This window comes from Rosa chinensis, chromosome 5, assembly GCF_002994745.2.
Source record: "Rosa chinensis cultivar Old Blush chromosome 5, RchiOBHm-V2, whole genome shotgun sequence".
Taxonomy (NCBI): Eukaryota; Viridiplantae; Streptophyta; class Magnoliopsida; order Rosales; family Rosaceae; genus Rosa; species Rosa chinensis.
The window spans coordinates 43,145,136-43,165,425 of record NC_037092.1 but is presented as its reverse complement, the minus strand read 5'-3'; the positions used below and the strand labels follow the sequence as shown (position 1 = coordinate 43,165,425).

Sequence of the window (20,290 nt, the reverse complement as noted above, 5' to 3'; positions counted from 1 at the left end):
AACATTCAAAAGTGAAAACACCACCATAACACCATTCACGATAATTTTTATTGTGCGAGACGAAAAAGAGGGAAAGGCAAAAAAGTATTGCAGTTCTATATCAAAAATATTAGTGCCAAAAATCGGTTATACCCCTTGAAATAGGGACATGTCTGTATGGATATTTGATCACATAAGTAGATACTTGATTAAACGTTTTGAATTTAGGTATCACTCATTAATCTCAAGTACCATCGAGTAGAGTTGTTAATGGACCAGATTTGGAATAAATCGACCTACATCTAAATCTGTTTAGTAACAAATAAAATTTAACCCGACTCAATCTGATAATTCGCCAGATCATTGAAAGTCAAATCCAAAATCCAAATCCGTATTTAGCAGAGTAACGGATATATGGTCCATTAATCCGACTATTTATTATAATAAATTTTAAATGTAAATATAAACTTTTGTCACCATGTACAACAAAAGAAACTCTGTTCGAATATTATATTTCGTATTAAGACGGACCAAATTATTATTATTATTATTATTATTATTTTTGAAGGGAAAGATAACAAATTATATTAAATGATAAATGAGAGTTACATGGAGCAATGCAAAAGCATCGAAAGAAAATAATAAAGCATAACGAGATGCACCAAAGCATCTATAATAAAGAAAAAACAATAAAGGATAATAAGATGAACAGACACATCTAGAATGAAAGGTAACCAGGATGTAACTTTATGTCGAACGACATCGCTACACTGCATATGTCACAAGAGCAGTGTAAATGTAAAAGTAACCGTAACCGAAATTGTAACCAGTCATATGATCACCTAGGAGAGGTGATTCGCCCACCAGGAGTTCGAAAGTAACCGAGGGTGTCAAAAACTCAAAAATTAGCAAACGAACTTCTAAGAACCAGAACCAATACCAGATTAATATGAGCAGCTGTCTCGGATCCAAGATCCGGACTTGTGAGCGACCAAGATCCCAAATACGGATCCAAATCTGGCCTAAGACCAAAGTCAATTATGCCAAAGCAGCCTTGACAAAAGCTCAAGCCCATTTAAATATGATTAAGGCACCCAAGCTCATGGTCACCCTAGCATTAGCTCCTCTTTGGGCACTCGAACGCCTCCGCACCGAAACACCACTGATTCGATCCAAGCCTCCGCACCAAAACACCACTGATCCGAGCCGCCGCGCCGTTATCCCCATCGGAATCCACCAGGGGCTCCACCAAAGCTTGATGGAAGATAGCATTCAGGAGAAGGCAGCTGCGCAACAGACTTAGGAAGCCCTTCAACGTCGATTCGATCTGCAAATCCTGCCAGAGTCGGCCCTAATGCAACCCCTCCAATCCTCGTCGAAGAAGACTCAACCATTGTTCCAACCTATCATGCCGGACGAGATCAGCCTCACCATGTACCAATTCGGTGACAACGCCGCTTGATCGATCCGGTCTGGGCATGCCCCGAACATCCAAGCACCAACCAACCTGACCCACCTCACCAAATTTGAGACGCGCCCGTTGAGGCCCAGAAGAACAACAGCCGTTAACCGCCATCCGCGATGATAGATAGGCTATCATCCTCAACATCGATCGAGCCGGAAAAGCGCACGCTGCCTCCACCTCACCGTACGAGAGTGGCATTGGATAAAACGAGAAGGAGGGGAGAAGAGAGTCCCTACTCTAAGGAGCCGACACCACAGAAAGTGAAGGAATAGATCCCCATTGAACAAGGGGGAAGGTGCTGCAAAACCTCGCCCGAGGGCGGTGGCCACTTAACCCTAGCAGAGTACTGCTAGGTCTCATAAAGTAGTTAGCTAGAATATGTTTTAGACGGACCAAATTATTGACAATGAATTGAATTGTTAACGGACTAAGAGCAACTCCAAAACCTTCCCTATAATTTTTGCATTAAAGTCAAAGCTTTAGCCTCTTTTTCTTCTCTAACTCTAACAGATTCCCTATTTTACAACAATCTCTAAAATCTCCATATTCTTCCTTAAAATTTTAGAGTTTGCTGTAAATATAGGGAATTTGGTTTTCTCTTTCCTCACTTTCCCTAAAATAGGGATAATTATAGGGAATCTGTTGGAGCAAAAGAAACTTATTTTTCCCTAAAGTAGAGAAAAATCAAAATATAGGGAATCTGTTGGAGTTGCTCTAAAGACAATGTATCGAACTATCGAATTATTAAGGATCTTTGATCAAAAGCCCCAAAATGAGCCAAAGTTATCCCACTTACCCCAGCAACAGATTTTTATTCCCACTAACCCAATTTGAATTGAAATAACAATTTTACTCTTAGTCTAATTAATGAATTACAACCACATGCCCTTCTCTCCTCTCTCTCTCTCTCTCTCTCTCTCTCTCTCTCTCACACACACACACACACGCACGCACACTCCGAACCACACACACACACTCTCTCTCTCCTCTCTGGTCGGCGGCGAGACGAGGATGACGATGACGATGACGTCGATGGAGGTGATTCTCGGTGAAGCTGAGGTGTCGAAGATGTCGAGGACGCACAGCTTGCCGGCGACGGCTGATCTGCTGAGATAAGCGACGTGGCGGGGGTGGTGGTGGAGCTCCGACGGGGTTGATGGTGACATCAATCTCTCCCTCCTAGGCGAAAGTTCACCAGCAAGCCCACCTGAGGCGGTTTTCCAGTGAGATCGAGCACGGCTTCACAGCTTCACAGCTTCACAGAACGGAGAGGGGTGCCTAAATCAATTTCATCACCTGCCCTCGCGACTAATACCTCTAAACAACTCAATCAAGCCGATCATTCCCTTTTCTTTTCTTTTCTTTTTTCTCTTTTCTTCTTTTTGGCCTTTTAATGAGAAATTTTGGTAATATAAAATGTAAATTATTGGAGTAACAAGCTACAAAATGGTGTTATGCCAAGCGCAATACAGGTCTATTGGAAGGCAATAGATGTTTTGAATTGATGTAATCTCCTCGTTTTTTTTTCTTTAATCAAAGTTTTATTTGTGTAGTTTTAGGAAGATTAATTACCATTTTGGTAATCTAAACGTCTATTAGGGGGCAATAGACGTCTACTGGGGGCAATAGATGGCTGATAGTCATCTATTGGGGGGCAATACATAGCTGATAGTCGTCTATTGGGGGCCAATAGACGTCTATTAGGGGGCAATAGACTATTGGGGCAATAGACGTCTATTGCCCCTCTATTAGGGAGCAATAGATGTCTATTGGGGGCAAAAAAAAATTTCCGGTGAGATTTTTAGCAAATTCCGGTGGGCGGCAGCCGGTGACAGGAATCTGGCTGCCGGTGACTGAAATCCGGAGACAGGTGACCAGATTCCGGCGGCCGGTGACGAGCTCCGGCGAAGTTTCTTATGGTTTCTCTCTCTTCCATTTTTTTTTTCTCTCTCTAAGTAACAAAGGGGTGAGGGGTAAAATGGTATTTAAAAAAAAAAGGTATTAGGGAAGACTCCCTTAGAGTATATTGGGTAAGAGGGAATTAAAAAAAACTTAATAGGCTAATTGGGAAAAAAATCCCTAGAAATAGGGTAAATGGACAAAACCCCAATTATTAAATCCAAAACCATAAGTTGTCAACAAATCCGGATCGGATCCGGATCAAATCCGGTCCTTTCCACCATCGAGAACAATCCATGCCTTCATTATTCTATTTCCTTCTTTCTCCCTCTCGCAGCTCCCACATCAAAACCTCCCCCTCCTAATCTCAAATCCGGCCAGCTTCACCGCCACCGCGTTCTCTTGGTCTAGCGCTGAAATCGAAGAATCATGAGTTACCTATTGACGACACTGACGAAGAAGCAAGAGGTGGATTCGATCATCAGATCCACCATCGACAAGGTCCTCGTCCTCCGCTTCGGCCGCGCTTCCGATTCCGTCTCTCTTCTTCTCGACGACGTTCTCGCCAAATCAGCCCGCGACGTCTCCAAGTTCGCAACCGTGGCACTCGTCGATGTCGATTCCGACGACGTTCAGGTCTACCTCCATTACTTCGACATCACTCTGATTCCGTCCACCATTTTCTTCTTCAACGCCCATCACATCAAGATGGATTCCGGAACTGCTGATCACACCAAATGGATCGGCGCGTTTCGGTCGAAGCAGGACTTCATCGATGTTGTCGAGGCTATTTTCAGAGGAGCGATGAAAGGGAAGCTAATTGTGAACTGCCCCTTGCCGCCGGAACGAATTCCGAGATACCAGTTGTACTATAAAGATGTCTAGAAGTTGCCAAAGTGTGATGAACTAGAGGTATGCTTTACTCGGTTTGCCTGAGGCATGTCAATCTTGGCTAAGTGTGCTTTATAATTTTGTATTATTGAGATAATGTGCATTGTACAATTAGAAGCTCATTGCATGATTGGGTGGTAGAAGTGAATGGATCACTTGCTTTGATTAACTATTTCGGGATTAGGGGATATGGGATAATTTTGTTGGGAGTTATCTGTGGCAATATTATGTTAGTTCTTTGGTAGAAGACAAATTAGATCTTTTACTAGAGATTTGTACGAGTAATTGAGAGGATGAATCTGTTGATCGCTAGGGAGCTGGAGCATCCTTTTCTCTCTATCTCATGTGCGCGTATGAGGCTAGCGCGTTTAAACCATCAATTCTACAAATTGATGAAGTTGGCATTTTGTTTCGTTTGACGATTCTTTATACTTGTAAAGTTGTAACACGGATGATATCTGTGGATCTATATTACATATTACATTAATAAGAAACAGGCTGGTAGTAAAGAAGAAAGGGGTACAAAACTCTTTGAATAGATTTACCAAAAAGAGAGAGATCCATAAGTCTCAGTAGCTAGTTTTCCAAATGCTCCACCGTACTGACTTTCCTGAAGTCTTAGGGTTCATGTAACATTTTTTTTTCTAGGAATATCTATACTATCTTAAGAGGACATGGCTGGTTTATGGCATAAAATTGCACCGCCATGGTGTCCTTATCATTTTTCTCCTCATCTGTATATACAACAATTTCAGTCTCTAGAAATATTATTCAATTGTTACATGAGCAAGCAAAGTATGAAGAATTGAAATTCATTCTAGTAACTAAGGTTTGATTCACCTTAATTGGCACAAGGGTGGAATTGGTGTGCTCATTTGAAGTGGGTTTAGTTGTATACTCAATATTTGGAACTACTCTACCAACGACATAACTGTTGCTTTTTTGACCGAAGATAATGTTTTAATTCTCACCAATACAACCACAGGTAACCTGGTTGTAGCGTGCAAATACCAAAATACCAGTTATTTTATAAGGATGTGTAGAAGTTGTAGTCTGTAAAAGTTGGATGAACTTCTGAGGTTATACTTACTTTATTATGAGAAATGTATTTGAGAGTTTTATGGCTCAGCCTTTTTACTTTGGTTCTCTTTGCTTTTGTTGAATGGGTGGAAGTTTTCACCTGATTATTACCAATTAGGATTCTTGTAGTTCATGCTATTTCCAGGGAAAGAAGAGGAAGTTGAAGAAGAATGAGTAGGTATGGATTGAAAGTCACAAAACAGGAGAGAAGGACTCTGAAAAGAGAGAGGTATGCTTTACTCTGTTTCCCTGAGACATGTCAGTTTTCGCTAATTATGGTTTATAATTTTGCATTGTTGAGCTTAGCTATAGATTGATTGGAGATAAAATTCATTGAACATTTATTAAAGTTAAACGTCTATTGCATGATTTGGTAACAGAAGGGGTTAATCACTTGCTTTGGTATGCGATGTGGGAATTAGGGGATTTGGCATGTCTGTTGGGGAAATATATGCGGCAATACATGATTACAATGTTAATTGTTATTAGGGTTTCATAGATTCAGGTTAGGTTCTCTATGACAAGATAAATTGGTTCATTATAAGAGAATCAGTAACTTGATTGGATTTTGTACAAGTAAATGAGAGGACGAATCTGTTGATCACTTGGGGCCTAGAGCATCCTTTTTTCTCTTTCATGTCTGGGCATGAGTGTGCGTATTTATGGGGTTTAATCCATTCAATTCCAGAAATGCATGGAAGTTGGCATGGAATATAATGTTGATGTAGGCATATTGAAGAGCAGAACAGCTATGTTGATCTGGCCTATCTAATCTAAGAGAAAGATCAGCATTCTTTGAGAGAAAGTCTTTCAGGTGTTCTGTGGACTTTTTGTACTTGAATTGGTTGGATGAAACACAATTGTCTCATTTGTTTCATTTCACAATTATTTATATTTATGACATGCTGAATCTCTGTGAATCTATTTGTAATGTTTGCTCTTTACGTATTACATAAATAACATATAGGCTGGTGGTAAGGAGCAAAGGAGCATGAAATTCTTTGAAAAAAGAGAGTTCCAATAAGGTTCAGTAGCTAGGTTGCCGATTTCACCACCCCACTGACTGTTCCAGACTCCTGGGGTCCGTCTGACTTTCATGCTAGGAATATCTATACTACTATTTTGAGTTAGATACTGATGCTTCTAGTACAAGGCTGCTTCTTCTTATGGCATAACACTGCAATATCATGGTGTCTTTAACATCATTCTCCTCATCTTTGTTTATAACAATTGCAACCTCTGTGGAATTAATTTATCTATATATGTAATTAGTTTAAAATGCATGTTACATTCGTTGAAGATTTACTAGAGTGGGCAAAATGCATGATTGGGTAGTTGAAGTGATTTTTAGTCAGTTGCTTTAATATACTATGTGGTGATTAGGGAATGTGGGAGAGTGGCTGTGTTGGGAGTTTATCCTTGTGCAGCAATAGGTCGTTATTCTTCATTCTTGCATTCTTGGAGTTGGTTATGTTGTCTTGATAGAACACAAATTGGTGGTGTTCCAAGTGCTGCCTGAAGTGGCATGCTTTAGTTGGAGGCAACTTATGTACTAAAGAATCAATTACTTGGTAGTTTTACATGTGTAAACGAGAGGAGATTGTTGACCAATTGGGAACTAGCAGTCCTTTTTCATTGTCATGTCTTGTATATGTGTGTATAGGGTTTTACTCTGTTCAATTCCGGAAATGCAAGCAAGCTTGTTTGTATAGAGAATACCAAAGTTTGTAGGCATAGTTGATTACATTGAAGCAGAACCTATTTTTTGTATTTTTTTCTTTGGTAGATTTGATCAGAGAGAACTAATCTGATACAGTTGTTTGGTTATTCTCTGGTGACTTCTCTTTGCACTTTATTTGGTTGGATGACAAAATTGTCTCAGTTGTCTTGTTTGCTCATTTGTTTAGGCTCTTTATATTTGTAACATAGGCATGAATCTTTTTGAGCATCTACTTGTAATATATGATGCTCGTTAAGTATTGTATTAATTGTGCATACGCTTGTAGTGAGAACAAAGGTGCATGGATTTTTTTTTTTCTTTTCTTTCTCTTTTTCGAAGGAACAGCTCTTATTGGTTAAATTCTCAAAGGCATTATACAACAAAATGGAGAAGGAGTCTACATAAGAGAAGCTAGAAAAGACAAATTAACAGGGCATCAGATTAACTGACATTGAACCAGCCTAGACCAAGAACCCTAATCTATAATTGCTTTCCAGTCTAAAATTCTAGTGGCATGCATCCTTAGCATTTTGCTCCTCATCTATATTCACAAAAACTGCACCCTCCATGGAACAAAATGGAATGGATAGCATATCACATATCACGTACAAGACACGTCTCATGTATAGACAACAGTGTTTAATTTACAATTTTGTTACATCAGCAAGCAAAGTAAAAAAGACTTGCATTTCATTGTGGTAAGTGAGCCTATTCACCTCAATGCAATGATGGAAATAGTGAGCTCAATTGAAGTAGGATTATTTGAAGTCTTTAGTTGGAAAAAATCTACATGCATGGAACTTTTGGCCAGTTTGGTTCTGTAAGATCTATTAATTCAGTCTCTAAAATACAACCACAGCTAACACATTGCTCTTTTTACAGGGTCCTCCTGGACACACAAAAGCTCAAGATTTTGCATCTCTAACCTCACATGAAGCTGGGTTTTGTTCGTATGAGGTCCTTACATAAGATGGATTCAGGAACAGCTGATTACAGTAAATGGGTCAGTGTGTTTCACACAAATCACAACTTCATTGATGTTTTTGAGTCGGTTTTCAAATGAGAAATGGAAGGCAAGCTAATTGTGAATTTCTCCTTGCCACCGGAATGGATTCCTGAGAACCAACATTTGTACTTGTAGTAGTAGTTGAGAGAATATTCGATTAACTTCTAAGATTGTACTTTTGTTAATATGAAAACATATTTGGAAGTTTTATTGCTTAACCTTTTTCATTGCCGTCTCTTTCCTCTAGTTATTCTTGCTAGGTAGGAGTTTTCAATGTTTTGCAATTTTCACCTGATTATTACTGATTAGGAATTTCGGATTACTGTAGTTTATGTTATTTCCAATGTAAGCAAAAGGAATGTGAAGAGGAATGAGTAGATATGGTTTGAAGGGTTTGAAGCTCAGGCAACAACACAAGAAGGCCTCCAAAAAGAGAGGTATTCTTTACTCTGTTTGCCGGAGACATGTCAACGTTGGCTAACTTGCATTATTGATCCAATTTAGATTCGCGTTGCATGATTGGGTTGTAGAAGTGATTGAAATCAATTCCTTTGATGTACTAACAAGGGGATTAGGAGAATGGGTTTGTTGGGAGTTATCTGCGGCAATATTATACTGTTATTAGGCATTTGTAGTTTCAGGTTACGGTTCTTTATTAGAAGATAATTTGGTTCTTTGCGTAGAGAATCACTTAAATTGACTTTGTGTCATTAAATGAGAGTAGGAATCTGTTGATCACTTGGGAGATGGAGCATGTATTTTTATTCTTTCATGTGTATATGAGTGTGGCTATGTAAAGTGTTTAATCCATTCAATTCCCAGAAATGCTTGCCAGTTTGCAGTGGTTAAATGTTCAGTGTTCTCTGGTGACGTCTTCATTTCTTTGCGTACTTGAATTGGTCGGATGACACAAGTGTCTCATTTGTTTCATTTGACGATTAAATCTCTGTGAGTCTATTTGTAATATACAAGCTCTGTGTATCACACATGTAAGTGGTAAAGAAAAAAAAGGAGCATAAAACCCTCGGAATACTTATTACCACAGAGAGAGAGAGATCCACCCTACTGACTAGTTTCCAATTTCTCCACCTTACCGGCTCTCCTAGGAACATCTATACTATTTATTAAGAGTGAAATACCTGTGCTTCTAGGTTACACGGCTGGTTTTTCTTACTGCATAACATTGGTAATCTCATGGCGTCCGTACCAGATTTCTTCTAATCTATGTTTACACCAGTTGCAATTTTCGGAATTAATTTACAATCTTGTTTACATGAGCAAGCAAAGTAAGGGGAATTGCAATTCATATTAGTAAGTTGGGTTAAATTCATATACCACTACCTACAGAAAACAATGCTGGCTGCTTTAATTCAAGAATATCTATTGATTTACTTCCCAGAAATAGAACCACAGGTGACCTGGTTAGTCTTTCTGCAGGGCCTTCTTGGACGCACAGCTCAATACGTATGCTTCTTAACACCTCTGAGTAACAACACAGGTTCCAGTGTTCCACAAATTATTATTTTTTCTATTGTTCCATAATCTCCATGACTGACTCTCATTTGTTTAGCAGAAGAGGTGTCGTGAATTTAATGTTTTTTGTCTAGCTAAGCCTCTAATAAAAGTAGACGATGGCATGTTTGGTGTGGTAGAAAGGTAGAACCTTCAATTTGCCACTAATAATCTCAAGCATATTTATACGGAAGCTGAAAAGTATCCAATCTGATATAAAATATGTTGGAATGGTATGCCATTCTGATAATGCGTATGACAATGCAAATTAGCGTTTGTCCACCTACTCCAATCTAAGTTTAGAGAACTTTCCAAGCTGTCACACCAAAGGATTAAATTCCAAATATGCATAGCTCTAGGGCAATCCCTGAGAAGATAGAGCAAAAATCCCTGTACCTGGGGGACAATAAGAGCAGTGAGAATCCACAGTAAGTTTCCTCCTGCATCTTTGTACATTGGTAAGCAATCTATCTTGAAAAACAATCTATCTCAGATACCAGATGACCTTACAGGTTGAATCAATACAACCTTCATTAGAGGATTGCCCCCAAATCATTTGGTATATCCCACAACCAGCAAAACCATAAGGTTGGAATGCTCACATCAGGGAGCACACGTGGAGTTTATGCACAACCACCCAGAGACTAAAAATCTTGGACTTCTGAAGTTAAGTTAGGGTCTTGGATATTAATCACCTCCACTATTAGCAAACTTTGCAACGGTATTAGCCCCTTCGTGCATAAGCATTTTGGCTTCTGCAAATTTAGGCCGGGAGTGAGGACTTTGAAAGAATATAATATCCTCCCTTTACCACATCATGGGGGTTTACAGGAGATCCCAGAGGCTCAAAGCCGCCTTTCCTTTCATTCGGTACGCACTTTGCCATGAAAGATCTTGGTGATCTTCATTTCTTCTTGGCAATGCAGTTGTTGAGCGTCTCCTTCGCCATAAATAAGCACCGGCTCGCTATATACTGCTGTGGATTAGGATGTGACGCATAGCCTCCGTCTTCTACCAACCTTTCCATAATTTTCAATTGTCATCTGATTATTACTAGTCAGGATTCCTGTGATTTATGCTATTCCCAAAGAAAAAGGAAGCATGTGCCGGTTCGGGTTAAACTCAGGCAACAGCAGATGAAGGCCTTTAAAATATGCTTTCCTCAGTTTGCCTGAGACCTTTTGGCTGGATGCCCATCTTGGCTAGTTATGGTTCATAATTTGATTTACCGAGTTCATTTATCTATTTATATAGTTATTATTAGATTGAATGTAGATGACATTCATTCAACATTTACTAGAACAGAAAGCGCATTGCATTTTGGGTAGTGGAACTGGTTTCAAGTCGCTTGATATAAGCTTGTCCTACTGGGACAATATTAAATTAACCCTGATCCTTATTAGGCATTCTTTAATCTGAACTATGGTTCTTTATTAGAAGACCAACTGGTGTTCCAAGTGCCGCCTGAAGTGGCATTCTTCAGATGGAGGCAACTTGAGTAATAGAGAATCATTGATTTTTCATCTGTAACCGAGAGGAGAATTTTGTTTACCACTTGGGACCCGCAGAAGGCTTATTTCTATTTCATGTTTGATGTATGTATAGATTTGGTGCATTCAAGTCCAGAACATGCATTATTTGTATGGAATATATCATATTTATAAGGGTATCTCAAAGATCAGACTGCTATGTTTGCTTTGTTCTATCTGATAAAATAACTATGAGGCTTTCTTTGAGAAGGTTGAGAGTCTGGTTGTTCTCAGGTGGCTTGTTTTTCTACTTGATTTGGTTGGATAACGTAACTGTGGTTGGTTTGGTTGCTGATTTGCTTAGGCTCTTTTTGTGCATCTTCTAAGGTATGCTGTCTGTTTATTATGTGAATTGTACGTGAGCTGGTATTGAAAACAGAAGAGCATGAAATATAATTCACATTTTCGAGAACCATTTGAATCAAGTTATGGAGATGAAATAACTCCAATTGTTTTTTCTCTGATCTGTTTCCGACCCTTCCCATATCAATAACTAAAATGAACTTTTCGAGTAACTATTAGTTTGGCAATTTGGTGGCTTCCTTTTATCTTTTATACAGCGTGTACATACATTCCTGAAATGAAACTATCTGATTAGCCTAAGGTTCTATATATCATTTGGACTTTCATGCCATCTATATCTGTACTATTACAAGGAAACTGGTCTATCTTATGACATACTATTGTAATACCATGGCTTCCTTAGTATTTTACTCCTAATCTATATTCACGAAAACTGCACCTATCATTGAATCAATTTTATATGTTAGATATCAGGCACATGACACGTCTCATCTAGACTAGTGTTTGATATACAATCTAGTCACTTGAGGAAGCCAAGTAGGAAGACTTGCATTTCATCCAAGTGGGGATGTTCACTGTGGCACAATGATGGAAACAGTGAACTCATTTGAAGAAAGATTTTCTGTAGTTGTTATTGTAACGGCTCTACCTGCTTTGAAGATCTATTAATCCACTTCCAGCAATACAATCGCAGCTAACATGGTTGGTCTTTCTGCAGGATCTGGACACACAACAGCTCTTATTTTTGGATCTCAAAATCTCTGCTGTTGGGCAAGATTCCATCAACACAGGTTCCAGAAGTATATTTTTGTTTTCCATGCCTTTTTGCCTGTCATTTGTTTAGCAGAAATTTGTGTTTTCAAGATCTAGAGAATATGTCTTCAATCTAAATGTATGTGTTCCGGGCTTCTAGCTAAGCTACTATCAAGTTAGACAAGGGAACATAAAACATGCAGTGATACTCACTTTCTTTCCACTACTAATCTTGACAAGATTAAGCTCTAGTATAGAAACATCAGATTTCTTAGATAATCTACCATCGTTCGTATGTACTTCTGATCCGTGTATTGCTGTTTTATGTTCTGGTCAAGAAAAATCTTTACTGTAAGAGGTGTTATGACATTAACTAATCATTATTGCCAAGCTAGGGTCTCAGATTTTGGACCATTTCTTTAAATCCCTGTGAATGAGTGAAGCTGAAAGTCCCCATGAAGATACAGTACCCCTCTAGCAACGTCTCTCTGATTCTGAGTCAGTGGTAAATAGAGGTCAGTGCATGATGCACAGATTAAATGTTTCCATTTGACATGTAGTAATGTTTGGTTCGTTGTATGGATAGGATTCAGGATGAGAATGCAATTAGAATGATGGGCAGAACAGAACAAACATATAAAAGCCTCAAAGCTTTTATTTGGCATGAACTCATACAAAAGCAGCTAAGTTTTTCAATGTGTGACCTCATTTATAAACTCCTGTGCCTTATATGAATCAGCAGTTGACCATCATGAGAAATGCATTATCTTCTAAACAGGCTTGTCCAAGCTTATTTAAATCTGGAATGTCAGCTGTAGCTATACTCCTATATAGTAGCCAGAAGCTTGAAGGTCATCTTCTCAGAACTTGCAATTGTATTTTATTCTGGGATTGTGACTGTTTGCCAAATGTGAAATTGTACAATTTTAGTGTCTTGCTTGCATTTGGTTCAAGTTTTACATTGTATATTTACTTTTCCTGTAAGTAGAAGTACGGATGAGCAAATGAGTACTTACCTTTCCAATATGGGTGAATCACTTGCAGAGAAGTTGACATGTTGCAGAGCATATGAGTGCTGCCTGAAGCGGCATTCTGTAGTTGGAGGCAACTCAGTAATAGAGATTCAATTACATGAAGTGATTTTGCTTGTTTTAAATGAGAGAAGGAGGTTGTTGATTACTTGGGACATGTATCAGCTCTTTTTGTCTTTTGATGTTCTGTGTCTGGAGTTGTAGGGTTTTACTCCATTCTTTTCCAGAAGTGCATGCAAAATGAGTTTAGATACTTGCATACAAAATGAGTTGCCAAGCATTATTAAGACAAAGCTTAGAATGATTCTTAATTCTTATAGATCAGTAACTAGATAACTGAAGCCTTCTGTACAATGTAAACATGAGTGAAGAATGTAACTATCATTATCTAGTTCCACAGGCACTCATACTGACTTGTATTTTGGATCAAACCTATATAATTTGACATTGCTAATGCAGATGTGTAAAGCTATCTCTGCAACTGTAATGTCTCATATTTACATATGCGACTATTTTGGATCAAACATATAGTATTCATTAAAAAAAAATGCAACTTTTACTTCAATCATGTCACTTAAAAGATTAAAACCAAACTCTAACATACATACTTATCAAGACCAACTAGATCAATATTAATTAAAAGCCATTGGCATGGAAGCTATTTCTATATTTATGCTGTCACTATCTATATCAGGAGTAGCCGCACCCTAGCTAGTATTTTTTGGGCAATATGGGATTGTAGAGGTTTTCAAGCTTTTTCATCTTAGACTCGTATTCTTCACATTCAAGAAGTTAGTTCTCATTCTCATCAGGCCATTGGAATAACCTTCTCAATCGCATCCACAATTTTCCCCTTGTCTGCTTGGTTGAGATCTGGGAGATTAGAAACTGTGTCCTGTGTGCCACAGGCATAATGTGCCAATGCAAGCTTAGCATCCATTTTCTTCTTACTCTCCTCGTCTTCCAACTTGTATTTTCTGCCCCCACCATCTACTCAATTTCCTCCTTACATAACTTTGGTGTTATTGGTATTTACGATCTTATTTTCATTCTTTTTTCCTTGGCAGAACAATCAAAATTCCATTGGCATTTCAAACAAACAATGATATCAAGCACTCCCTTAAAGCAGGACGTATGCTTAAGAGTTTAAATGAACTCAACAATTTACTTGGTATTTTCATCCTCATACACACGGATAGTCATATAAGTCTGGCCCTTTGCTAATCGGGGCTAAAACTCCGGAAATGAAAAATGCCAAAATAGGAATAACACTTGAGATTATCAGAAATGCCCAGAAAGAATCATATTTGTAAAGGGTATCTTTAGTAGTAGCTTTCACATCAAATAATCCCTTTCCATTTTTGAGAAGGGAAACATCACTACCACCAAGATAAAATTCTTTCTACCACAAGTCTTGCCTTTTTTGTCAAGACCGCAGGCAATTGAGGTAGTTGTTGGCTTATCAATGATACACATAATGCTCATAAGACGCTGTTTGAAATCTTTTTTGAGATAAAATATAATTAGCATCTCAAGGATTGCATGTTATTGATATTCAAATGCCAAAAGTATAAAAACGTTCATGGCCACACCGTTTCTTATCTGGATAAATGCAGGTCAATGACAACAAATTAAACACAGTATTGTCTTTGCTATTATGATAATTCTGTGAGTGTTTTTAACGTTCGAATAAAATATTGACCATCAACAGATTAGTGAATTCACGTAGCATTATTCTATCCTATGCATTACTTGAGATTATTTTCCCAAATTTGTGATCCATCTAGATATGGCTATAATATATTCAATTGTAAATTGGTACGACTGAATTACAAATCTTTTATGTATTTAGTTTCTAGTTGATTCTTCCGTATGCTTGCACTTGAATAGGTTGGCATGTACTATTATAAAATTGAGATACTGGAGTCTTCTTATGATTAAATGTTGTTTGGGCTTGATAAATGATAAATGAAGTGACAGATGCACTAATGTTGAATAATTTTCTAACTTTTTGTGATGTTGAAAATTAAAAAACATTGTTTTTAATTAGTTCAATGCTATTATGTTGCAGTTGATTATATTAGAGGAATTATCTAAAGCGTTTGGTGAGATAAACGTCAATGCAAAAAACGTACTCTCTTGATATAATTCCTCTTGCAAAGGTCGTGAAGCAAACAAATATGTAAGTTATTGTTTCTCTAGATGTGCTTTATTTGTAACATGGGTTTTGACCTAATGTGTTAAGGTTTTGTTTAGTCATTGGATCATAAATGGAGAGGATAGACTTTTGCATATAATGATGTAGTGTTTAAGCAATATGTGTTGACACTTGATAAATGATGTGGATATGACACGTTATGCCACCTAAGATTAAGACCACAAATATATGTTAGAGCTTAATTGAGGCAAATACTCATTTTCTTCTAGAATAAGGGCCTTAATCCGCCCTTCATTTTGAACCCTAACTACAACATGAACCCCAACGATCCCAACCCTCCGCTCATACCCAACTCCTGTGGTCCTCACTTTGGTTTCGTCCCTAACCTAACTATTAACCTGAATTTGCTCTATCACAACATGTTATCCAAGCTGATGAAACAATATGAATAAAGTTGTATTTCTTGCAAGCATCAATAAAGTTGCAAATAAGAAGCACTACGCCACAACCTCTTCTTGGTGATGTCTTGTTGATTTACAAGTTGTGGAAGATGAAGCAATTGAGAAAGGAGTTGACCGATGTTACATCTTCGTTTGATTAAGTTTTGGGTTAAAAAAAAAATTTTGGAGTATTTTGTTATTTTTTAAAAGATATTTTGGTACTTTGAGGATTGATAGTTGGACTTCATATTTGGTACTTTTTGGTTGGTTTTCTTATTAATTTTTAATTACACATAAATTCGAAATGCGCTAGTGAATCGTCATTTTGTGTTCACAACAAAGTTATAGATACAATTTAGAATTGATGGAACTAGACATTTACTTATAAGTCACAATGAGGACTGACACGAGTTTTACGGCTAAACTTTGTAATAGGCAAGTGCTTGATGCAGAAATTGAGGTTGGTTATTGGTTTGAAAATGGCTAATGATTGTAACATTCACAAATTTGATTTTGTTAGTTTATGCATACTAGTAATTTTGAGTTACATATCTTCTCTCTTAGGTTTATGTTTGAGGTTTGTGTGTGTTCTGGCAACAATCACCAATGGGTGGGTGGACATAATGTGCATGAGAGAGTTGGATTAGGAGGTGGTAGAGGAGGTGGACATTAGTGGTTTGTGATCTGGAAAAAGTATAAAGAGTTTTTAAGGTTGGGGAAGTCATTCTAACTTCTCTTTCTATTGAAATCCTCTTTTTCTATTTGAAGAGTAGCCTCTAACTTTTATAGTTGAAATTTATCAAAAACCCTAAATTATTCTATATTTCTTCATTTAATCTCCAGCTTAACTTTTCCTTATAGTTTCATTCACAGTGCTTCATGTCTTCATCGTGCAGGGGCATCCAAGAATCACATACTCTAACATGAGATTCTCTTCAAGGCTAAATACAATTAAAGACTGAAAATTTTCTTTACTCTTTCTTCCATGGAGAAAATGTAAAGCTCATTGATGATAATCTTAGTGAAACACGAGAAGGGTGTTGAGGAGCTGGATGGAATTTCTGGATCTTCTTAGGTTTATATTTGAGGTATATGTGCTTTTTGGCAACAATAGTTTGAGATTTGGGTATGCATAATGAGCATGAGAGATGTGGAGGAGGAGATTAATGTTTTGGTTTGAAAAAAAAAAAAAAAAAGTTGTTTAAGGCTAGGGAAGCCATTACAACTTGTCTTTCTATTGGTATTTTCCTTTGCTATTTAAAGAGTAGCCTCTACCTTTTATGGTTGAAATTTATCAAAAACGCTACCTTATTTTCTATTTCTTCATTGCATCTCATGCATGTTATTGGTTATTGGGTAATCATAATTACCAATTTAATCTTGTTTCAATATTTCCATACATGGTTCTCTTGTAATTTTGAGTTTAAACTTGTACTTGAAACTTCAAAATGCTAAACTGCATGTAGCATCCATTAAACTAACTTAGGATATTTTCTGGTGTTTTCTTGTATTGCTTGCAAAATCTTATTTTCTAGATAATGTTCCAACATAATATATTCAAGGAAGGACAATCAAACACCAAATATTCCCAATGAGACTCATTCAACCAATCACAATATCTCAAAGAAAGTCTCTAAGCAGTTGTGACTTGAAGACACCCGAAAACCAATTGACAATTGATAACGAAAAAGAATTGGCCGTACCTTTTCTTTTATTTCTTTGAATTTAAAAAAAATGACAGTAAATTAAAGGTTGGAGACATCACTTGTAACAAAATATGGATCAATGTATAACCAATATATTCTTGAAATTGGTTTTGCGAGCAATTGGTGTTATGCTCATCAAAACCAAAAGATGATAGGAATTGTCATGCACTACTACAATCTTCCCCATTGCACACCAATTTTTTTAGTGGCTTTAGTTCCAATGCATACTAATGTTGGTGACTAATGACATTAGCCACTATGCACGTAGAGAGTTGATGACACACGACATTTATCACATTAAACGAACTTGGAGAAAGGTTTTGCATATTAGGTATTCATTAAGATCTATAATTTGATCATTTTATTGCATGCATCTTCAATGGTCACAAAATTTTATTTACGTTTTTTATTTTTTTTATTTTTATTTTTTTACAATTTTGAATATGGATGAGCAGGAGGCAAAAGCATCGTGAACAAAACAGCTTTTTAGCTAAGGTATTATAAATTTCAATTGTGATACTTAAGAGCAAGTATATATGTATAATATTGGACTATTATGAAGCCTCCTCATAATAATTATGTGTTTCTCCTAATAGTTCTACATCAAACGTTTTGAGGAGTTGAGGCATAATACTGAGGTGATTATATAATGAGTTCGTTCGTATGCTATACTTGGTCAAATCATACAATTAAGAATTTAATATTTTCTGTCACTACAGAATTCTTCCAATAATTGGAGCAAAGGTGTTGCAGTAAAGGAATTATCTAACTTCATGGTATGTACTTTACTTAGTAGATCCATTTCACTTTATAGTAAAAAAACCAAACACACTATCTTATGTTTTGTTTTTTTTTTTTTTTAATAATGTTCTCTTCTTTTTTGTACTCTCAATTTGTAGTTTAGGCAATGATTGATGACAAATGGATGGCTGAGATGGAGTTGATTGGAGAATGTGGACTTTACTTTATTGAACAAATATGTATATAGGTACTTTGTGGAAGTTTCCTTTTAAAAAGTATGTTTCTATTGTAAAGATTTGTATATATCGGTGCATGTTTTATGTTTTTACTAATGGATTGCTAAAGACATATTCACATGTTTTATAATATCTGTATAGGGTAAGAGTTAGGTAATATGCAACACAGACATTATATTGCACTCATGAGTAACATTTCAAACATGCATAGCAAGAGAGGAAGATCATTACGCACGCGCATGCAGGAAGACTAGTTTATTATAAACAGAGTAGAGAGGGTAATCCTAATCGTAATCGGAATTGGCTTAAGGCGGTGTCACACTGTTTCACACGTGGTTTTGCAACGGTCACTAAAAAAGTCAAAAAATCAACTACTTCCTAGATGATTTTACTGTAGGAGAAGAATGCTTGAAAAACTTATGACTTGTGAGGATACAAAACCGAAACTTTTGTTTTTTTTTTTTTTTGGTCGAATACAAAGTCAAACTAAGAGCCTCAACAGTTGGAATGGAGTAATTTTGCCTGTTCAGGATTTTGGTGGAAATGCTAGGACTTTATGAGTATATGAGCATAAAAAAAAAAGGGTGGCTCTATTAAAATCTCCAAATTTAGCATTTGGACCTCCCTCCTTTCTTTTGTCATGTAAACTTCCTATTTTATCCCTATCTAATTTCTCTTTATCCTGTCAAGGACTGAAAAATCGATAATATCCTCGATATTTCTATTATTTGAGGGTCTCAATATATCTTTGACTTACCAAGAGAATATCATGAGAAATTTTCGAAATTTCGCGATATTTCCGGAAATATTAAAAAAATTTGCAATATTTCCGGAAATGTTCAAAATTTTCGCGAAATTCCTGATATTCTCCCAAAATTTCGAGATTATTGTCATCTCTCGCGATATGTGGGTTGGTCATAAAGTATTTTGACCAAAATTGAAGCCAAATTTTGACATACCTCATGAAAATTAGTCATTGTCCTTATCCAATCCGACTAAACTGTATAACATCTAAAGAGGAAAATTTTAAAAATTTATAGGATCATGTATCGCTCTTTGAGTCTTTTCCCTCCATGGTCCATGCTTATAAAGCTTCTGATTATCTAATTTGCTAACTAATAAACATTTGGCTCTATTTTAAAAAAAAAACTTTTCTATGTATTTTTATGGACCATTTTCTACTTCTTTTCCTGTTTGTTTGACGACCGATGTTTATTTTAAAATATTTATTTAATTGTAAAATATTATTATTATTAATAATTAACTCTCCTAATCTCCTATTTAAGTCATTTTGATTTCTCATGTAGAATTTCATTTCTTTGTCATGTCACTATATCTTATTATACTTTAAATTACTACAATCATTATACAATTAAGTTTATCAAACAATTTTTTGAAATACTATAGGTAATTGATCATGTAAACATTTCATAAAAATTCATTAATGATTTCCATGTTACTTTTTAAATTTCCATCATTTTTTTAAAAAAATTTACTTAGATCGAAATTTCCTCGAAATTTCCATTTTTTGGACTATCAATATTTCCTCGATATTCGATATTTTAGTCCTCGCCTCCTGTTTTTGCCAATAATTCATTTGGATTTTCTCAACGGCAGTCATGAATGAACGATGATGATTTTCTTCTAATTGATCCTTCAAAACAAGAAGGCTCACAAATATTGATGGCATAAGGGTAGAGGCCAAAATTGTATAGAAAAAAAAAAAAAGGGGCTTCCTTTTTGTATACTTCATCCTGCGGATGATATTTTCTCCTCTTTTCAGCTGCAGGAAACACAATCATACCCACAAATTCAGCTTCAATTGAGTCTTTAGACAGACC

The 20,290-nt window shown here is 36.7% G+C and overlaps 1 protein-coding gene across 4 annotated transcripts; it reads left to right on the top strand.

Moving 5' to 3' along the window:
* The first annotated feature begins 3,605 nt into the window (after window positions 1-3,605).
* Window positions 3,606-8,258, top strand: LOC112166025 (thioredoxin-like protein 4B). 4 transcript variants are annotated; one of them, XR_002923095.2, is made up of 3 exons: window positions 3,606-4,255; window positions 5,444-5,543; window positions 7,917-8,258. XR_002923095.2 is itself a non-coding variant. In XM_024302776.2 (2 exons), exon 1 carries the CDS (start codon window positions 3,773-3,775, stop codon window positions 4,226-4,228), a length of 456 nt encoding a protein of 151 aa, XP_024158544.1. In that variant the 5' UTR covers window positions 3,606-3,772; the 3' UTR covers window positions 4,229-4,255; window positions 7,917-8,258. The 4 variants fall into 4 exon arrangements, 1 of the variants encoding a protein (XP_024158544.1); XR_002923094.2 differs by having other exon boundaries at window positions 5,433-5,543; XR_002923091.2 differs by having other exon boundaries at window positions 3,606-5,543.
* Window positions 8,259-20,290: the final 12,032 nt, after the last annotated feature.

Excerpts from the sequence above, each read along its gene's own strand:
- LOC112166025 (XM_024302776.2), top strand. The coding sequence starts at position 3,773 with ATGAGTTACCTATTGACGACACTGACGAAGAAGCAAGAGGTGGATTCG.